The sequence below is a fragment of the Babylonia areolata genome, chromosome 19, assembly GCF_041734735.1.
Source record: "Babylonia areolata isolate BAREFJ2019XMU chromosome 19, ASM4173473v1, whole genome shotgun sequence".
NCBI lineage: Eukaryota > Metazoa > Mollusca > Gastropoda > Neogastropoda > Buccinidae > Babylonia > Babylonia areolata.
This window is the reverse complement of record NC_134894.1, coordinates 29,354,249-29,361,997: the sequence shown is the minus strand read 5'-3', so window position 1 is coordinate 29,361,997 and position 7,749 is coordinate 29,354,249. Positions and strand designations below refer to the sequence as shown.

Sequence of the window (7,749 nt, the reverse complement as noted above, 5' to 3'; positions counted from 1 at the left end):
GATCTGCATCTGCTGAAGTTTCTGAGATGAGGCCAAAGGGCTGGAACTGTGATAAGTGCCACAGGTTGTACTTAAGTATGATTTTATCAAGTGTGGAAGCATGGATAGATATTTCAATGATTAAAGTACAGTGCCTACGTAATTCCCTGTGTTAGTTAAAATTCCAGGGCTATCTAGTATCATCAAAACAATATGCTTTTATTAAATGATGCTGTTTGGTGGCTGTATGTTAGCAAACTATCATGGAGTTTTTATTATCCTTTGCGTTGTTTTTTATGGGTTTTTTTTTAATAGTTTGTTTGGTTTTTTTGTTTTACTATTTGATGCACATTTTAGCACTTGATTTGCTTCTGCTACTTAACCTGTTTTAGGTAAAACCTTACAAGAGCATTGCTCGAACGACAGGGATGATACTTGCTGTCATTCTGTTTGTATTAGTTGCCATAACTGAAATCAGAATAAAGTTTTGTTTAACCCAGTTTGTGCTTCAAGCTTCAAGTTTATTGAGTTGATTGGTTTGTTGGTTTTGCTTGCTGGCTGTTTCAAATGGTATTTTTAATATAGTTATAATGTTATATTTAAGTTCTCCAAGTCCACTTGTGATCCTTCATTATCAGTAACCCAATTTTTGTTCATACCTTTTCCTTCATATTTCTCTTATTTCTTTGTAATCTTTCCTGATTTATCATTACTTGACTTTTTTATGTTTTGATGAATATGCAAATTTATTCTCTTTATTTTCAGTACTTTTTAGAGTGGATTTTCATGAACAGAGAGAGCTTGTTTTATATCCAAATGTTAAAAAATTACAGTAAGATATTATTTGCAGTAAGCGTCTCTTTCTCCTTTTCTTTCTCTCCCTTCTGTGTTCCCCTTCTTCTGTCTCTGTCTGTCTGTCTCTCTTAAGTATAGTGAAGGGAAAGACAAAATCCTTTTCCAGTTTATGAATAGAACTTTGAATTATCAGAAATTCTATTGTGTCTTATGCCCAGCTCATGTGATGGCTTCAGTTTTGATTTCCCCATCCACTTCCATGACTGGCGAGTAGCCCAAGTCTTTGGTGCCGGCAAGTTCATGGTGTTCAATCGTAAGGATGTAGTGGTGGTCTCCACTCCGGGGGAATAGCCGAGTGGTTAAAGCGTTGGACTTGCAATCTGAGTGTCATTTCACTTCATTTCATTCCTTTGATGCCCAGGGTCAAATGTCTGACCGTTATTGGCATTTTGGGGTTGCTAACCGGTGTGAAAAAAAACCCACCTGGCTGGGGATTTAAATGTGTGCTGCCACCCTCTGCCTGAAGGTGGCAGAGGACTGGGCACAGACCACATCCTCGGGAAGCACGTTCCAGTCACGGACTGTCAGTGGAAAGAACGATCCGAGTCTGCGATCTGTTCTGCCCACAATACAGGCAAAAGTGCGGGAATGTGCCCTCGCTCTTGATGGCTGGTGTTACAGGAGGTCGCACTTTGCTTTCATGGGCTCCCTGGGTGATCTTGTAGAGAGCACACAGACAGGCAGATTTTCTGCGACGCTGGAGAGTCTGCCACTGCAAGAGCTCCATCATTTCAGAGACACTGGCCGTCCTCTGGTATCGGTTCAGCACAAAACGAGCAGCTCTGCGCTGTACCACCTCCAGTCTGTTGATGTCCCTCTGTGCTGTTGGTTCCCAGACGGAGCTTGCGTATTCCAGTATGAGTCTTATCAGTGACTTGTATGCCATTGCCTTGGTGGTAATTAGCGCTCTTTTGAGGTTACGTCTGAGGAAGCAAAGGGTCCTGTTTCGAATCTCGGTAACGGCGCCTGGTGGGTAAAGAGTGGAGATTTTTCCGATCTCACATTTCAACATATGTGCAGACCCGCTAGTGCCTGAACCCTCTTCGTGTGTATACGCACGTAGAAGATCAAATACGCACATACAAGATCCTGTAATCCATGTCAGCGTCCGGTGGGTTATAAAAACAAGAACATACCAGCATGCACATCCCCGAAAACGGAGTATGGCTGCCTACATGGCGGGGTGAATAAACAAAACTGTCATACACGTAAAATTTTACATGTCGGTCTGAGTGTGTATGTGTGCGTGCCTGAAATCTGATTGAATGACACAGGAAACGAATGATTAGCGCTCAATGGCAGCCGTCAGTCGGCTCTACCCAGGTAGGCAGCCTGTTGTACAAATGACCCCGAGTTTGTAAAGCGCTTAGAGCTTGGTCTCCGACCGAGAACAGCCGCTGTATAAGTATCCATGTCAAATCACTCAGTCTGGCTCCACAACGCAGCGGCAATTGTCGTCAGTAGGGGGGCTTGGTAGGTGGTGCACACGTTGAATCAGAACAGATTATTGAACCACCACCAAAGTGACAGCACAAGTGCATGGTCTCCCCAGGTGTGCAGTCAACCTAACATAGATAACTAGACCCACCTTTATATTACTGGCGCTGTGACTGCTCCAGACGAACCTCGGTGTAGCTGTGTATGGACAGGGGTGTGTGGAGGGTGTGCTCTAGATGAAGAACACAGGAATATTGCCACAAGACTGGCGTGGATGATGGGGCCGAAATTGAAAGAGTATTTGTGGCATGGGCCTCAACAGATCTTACAGAATGCGCATGGTTTCTTTTCTGCGATATTTTTTGGGTGGTATCTACTTCAATCCTATTTGTAATTGACAACTGGTTTAAATATATGCGGGTAAGGGTGTTTTTTGTTTTGTTTTTTTGTTTTGTTGTTGTTTTTTGTCTGTCTGCTTCGGGGGCGGGGGTGGGGGGGGTGAGTGTGTGTGTGCATGCGTGCGTGCGTTCTTGTTCGCGCGCAAATCCGTCATTGCCAATGATGATTATAAACTCGTTTGATGTTGAGCCTTTGTGCTTCCAGATGGGGCGAATGGCTCTGAAAAATGTCCTATAAATCTTTCTTCTCTCATTGTCATTGTCATTCTCTCTCTCTCTCTCTCTCTCTCTCTCTCTCTCTCTCTATATATATATATATATATATATATATATATATATATATATATGTGTGTGTGTGTGTGTGTGTGTGTGTGTGTGTATGTATATATATATAACTCTCTCTATATAACACACACACACACACACACACACACACACACACACACACCATCAAAGAACGCAAGCTCACTCAGCAAGTCCTGCAGGAAACACATTTTTATTTTTGTTTTATTTTTTATTTTTTTATTATCTTTCTTTCAAATCCGAACTAATGCAGATAACAGAAATCCGTTCCCATCGCTCGCTGTCGGGGCAGGAGGAGGCGAAGAACCTCCCCCACCTCCTCCCACCCTTTCGGCTGACAGAGGGAAGTACAGTGGGCTGGGAGGGGGATGGAGAGGGAGAGAAAGGAAGTAGGAAAGAGGTGAAAGGAGGGAATGGGGAGGTATGAGGATAAAGACCATACTGTCCATTCTCACGGTTGAAAAAAAAACAAACCCAAAGAAACAAAAAACAAAAGACAAAGAAGAAAAAAACAAAAACAAAACCCTACCCCCTCCCCCTCCCCCCGAAAAAAAACACACCAAAAACACAACAACAAAAAAGCCAACAACAACAACAACAACAACAAAAACGAACAAAAAAAAAAAAAAAAAAAAAAATTATAGAAAACCGAGGAATAAACGAAGAACAAAAGAACACCACTTAACTGAACAAAATAGGAGAGAAAAAAAAACGGGAAAAAAAAGAACCAACAAAACTAAACCCATCAAATATAGGGGGGTTGAACCCTCGAAACCATTCTGAGAAAAAAAGAAGAAAAAAAAGAAGAAGAAAGAGTGAAAGAAACAAACGAAAGAAAAAAATATGAAGAAAAAGACAAACCACAACAACAGCAAACCACCAACACCCTCTCCAAAAGTCACAAACAAACACGTGCAGCTTCCATCTCGTTTTCTCTTAGACAGGTCCTCCCAAACCCCCGCCCGCGCCCATGCCCCCCATCATTCCGTTCTGCATCATCATCATGGGCAGGTAGCGCATCATCCTGTCACTGCCTCCACCCATCATCATCATCATGGGCAGCATGTTCATCATCTGCCCGCCGCCGCCGCCTCCGCCTCCCATCATCATCATCATCAACATTGATGCCATGTTGTCGTTACCGCCCATCATCATGAAAGGGAGCACTGCAGGGGGCACAGAGAAAAGGGGAGGAAAGAAAATGAGAGTTAATACGTACGTGTTTTGGTTTAATTATGTACACGGTTTTGGTTGTTGTTGTTTGTTATTTACGATGATGTATGTTTGAACAAAAAACAACAAAACATCAGAAAGGATATTGTACTGTTAAAAAAAAATATATATATATATATATATATATATATACAACGGTGGACTAACAACCTGGCAGAATGGGACAGGAAACTTATTTTGCAGAGAATAAGCAGGCTTTGACACACAGGTTTTTTAATTTCTTTCTTCTTTTTTTTTTTTTTTTTTTTTTTACAGTGGTGTGTATTTGAACAAAAACACACACCAACGACGCAGTGACACGCTGTAAAAGAAATATATAGACAACAACCATGAACTGACAACATAACAGAATGGGACATGAAACTCATTTCACAGAGACTAACCAGGCATTGACACAAAACAGGCAGACGGTAAATAGTTCCGTGTGGCGTCCCAATGACTCTTCACATAGCAAAGGGAGAAGGAAAAATACATAGATAAACAAGGTTTCAAAGATTGAAGGTCCCATAACCTTTTACGGTCATCGTAGCAAAGAAGTCATATTCGTTGTGTCTATGGCTCGACGTAGGGAGGCATAGCTCAATCTTCTCCTTCCGCCGTTCTAATCTTCCCCAGTCGAAGTCAGGAAGGCGAGGACCAATCCTCCCCTTTCCCAATCAAACTCAGGTACCCAATCAAACCAGGGGCAGTGAATTCATATCCACTGTGTCTACGGATCAGCACAGGAAGGCAGGGCCCAGCCCTTCTCCTCTATAAACTTCCCCAACCAATTTAGGTATCCATTAACTCCTGGGTGGAGTGAGGGAAGTCCGAGTAAAGTGCCCTTCCCAAGGACGCCACACCATGCAGAAAGAGGACCTCGAATCCTGATCACTGGTGAACACTGGAACAGTCCATCACCTAACCGATTCTGCCATGGTAAATAACAAAACACGTGAACATAACAGGAAGCAGCAACAAAGCGTGCTCGCCAGTTTCGGTTTTCAGTTTCCGTTTCTCAAGGAGGCGTCAGTGCATTCCGGCAAATCTGTATACGCTATGCCACATCTACTAGGCAGATGCCTGACCAAGGCCATTGGACCTTAGCATCCAAGTATTCCAGTTTTGGATGGCTCAGTTTTGAAACTGTCTTTCAATTCTCAGGAATCTCTGCGTGTATGACGACTGTGCTCTAAACTGGTTACACATTTTCTGATTGGATAATCACCGTCCAATCACCGCAGCTTTTCTAGTTGCTGTGTTTTGCTGGCATGTCTTCCTGTTCATTCAAATGCTCATGCAGATGCCGTCCACTGTACAGATATTTTACAACGCACACACACACATACATACACACACACTATACGTTCTGCCCATTTTGCGCACAGAAAAAGAAAAGGATTGAAACCTTATGGAGTTTTGAAGACAGACCTTAAAGCTGTCAAACTATTTCAATGCTGTCTTCAAAACGAATTTTAAGACCGAAAAATTGTTTTCAAACTAGTCTTAAGGTCGAAAAACGCCTTCAAAGCAAAGCAAAGCATAAGTATGAAAAACATTTTCAAAACAAGGCAAAATTTTGAAAAACTGTTTGAAAGTCAGATTAAAGCTTAAGAACTTTTGTATTGAGTGAAGAACGGTTTCAAAAACAAGGTAGGAATTTGAAGAACTATCTCAAAACAAGACACAAGTTTGAAGAACTGTCTCCAAGTCTAAATCTGAAGAACATTTGCGTTCGGCGCCTTATCATAAACAGACAGACACGACAATGTTGTGTATACTCGGTATATACAGCGCCCACGAAACGTTGAGGAACACTTGGGAACCTGCATTGTTTTCTTCTCAGGGGCATTGTGAAACGATGCTCAATCTCCGGCCGACAGCGGTGTATGCAGTCAATGTAATGATATACAATATTCCTCGTGACCCCGGTACACTTGGTAATAAAGACATATTCTATTCTATTCTATTCTATTCTATAAGCATCACTCATAACCAGAGCGCTTTCGTGCACATGCACTTTCATTTTATTCAATGAAAGCTCACACCTATCATTTATAACCCACTGAATAACGGTAAACGTTTGGCTGAAACACTGGTTTTTCAAACGCATTTCTCAAGCTGTTCATGGCACACGTAAACCTGAAACAACCGTCAGTATATTCAGTGACAGTCCAGTTGCATACCATAATTATGCAAGCTGCATAGGCAAATTTGTTTTTTATGTAGTTATGTCTGTTTTTATGAGGTGGTCTTTAACTTTTTGTGAACCCTGTGTAAAACAAAAAAAAGAGAAGGTTTTCTTACTTCCCATGCCGCCGGCGCCGCCCATGAACTGAGCAGACACGGAGCAGAGGAGGATGGTGCAGAGTACAAGAACTGCCAACGTCTTCATGGTGCTCAAGATGACAGATGACAAGTCTTAAGTAGCTGCCTGCAATGCACATAGACAACACACCTACCATACATATCATATACATATGCATACATACATGTTATATATACATAAACAAATGAATGAATAAATGAACAAATAAATAACTAGATGAATAAACACAGTAAGCGATGAAACGATTGAGAATAGGAACTGACGTTTTCGAGCATTCAGACTGACAGGAAGAAATGAGGGAGAAAGAAGTAGTGTTTGTAATAGTAGCAGTCGCAGCAGCAGTAGTAGTTGTAGCAGCAACAGCAGCAGTAGCAGTAGAAGTAGTAGTTGTTGTAGCAGCAGTAGTGGTGGTGGTGGTAGTAGTTGCAGTAACAGTAGTAGTAGCAGCAGCAGCAGTAACAGTGGCAGTAGTGGTAATGAGAAAAACAACAGCAACAGAAAGCTCGACATATTCTTAAAAGTCAACATTCTAACTCAGATCAGGAAGCAAACATTATCCAGCAATGTAAGATAATGAAAACAGATAAATGAATAAATTAATGAATAAACAAATAATCAATAAACAAACAAATGAATAAATAGATAAAATAGATATAAGTAAATGAATATGAATATATAAATGAACATATTGTGGAATGAAGTTTATACTAATTTTAGATTTTCATCGGGATGGAGAGTGTGCAGGGCCTTTTTCAACAACATATATTTTTAACAGTTCCACATGAGAACGAACGTCTAAAAGGAACCCCACAACACTCATTATTAAACGCTAATCTGACAAATCGTTAAACCATTCACAACAGCCATAAGTGAATTGTTTTATGTATAAATTAAGAATGCATACTATGTAGGCTTTTTCATCCGACACAACAATCACATTAATTTTCTTTATTGCTGAGGTCACGTTTAGGAATACACACACGTGATATGACAATTGCTTACAAAAAAAACAATAAGTCTAAACGATTGAGTCGGACTGAACTGTTGTTCAATACGAATGAAACTTTTTAACAAAACAACAACAAGAGCTTACCTAAAGAGGTAGACCTCGAATAAATACCCCCCCAACGTTGGTGGAGAATAGTGTATGATGAAGCTGCGGTAACGTCTGATTTCGTGAGAGTCAGGCTGCCGTTTTATATAGCAGAGTGCCACGAGAAGAAGAAGAAGGCGTTG

General features: G+C 41.2%; 1 protein-coding gene across 1 annotated transcript in view; it reads right to left on the bottom strand.

Annotated features, from left to right (window-relative positions):
* Nucleotides 1-3,146: 3,146 nt before the first annotated feature.
* The window catches only part of LOC143294263 (uncharacterized), a 4,666-nt gene continuing 63 nt past the window's right edge, over nucleotides 3,147-7,749 (bottom strand). The window contains exons 1-3 of the mRNA XM_076605699.1: nucleotides 7,607-7,749; nucleotides 6,492-6,618; nucleotides 3,147-4,138 (exon numbers count right to left, since the gene is read on the bottom strand). The exon at nucleotides 7,607-7,749 is cut by the window's right edge and continues 63 nt beyond it. Of these exons, the coding sequence (XP_076461814.1) occupies nucleotides 3,909-4,138; nucleotides 6,492-6,579 (318 nt within the window). The 5' untranslated portion in view covers nucleotides 6,580-6,618; nucleotides 7,607-7,749 and the 3' untranslated portion in view covers nucleotides 3,147-3,908. The remainder of the gene's footprint in view (nucleotides 4,139-6,491; nucleotides 6,619-7,606) is intronic.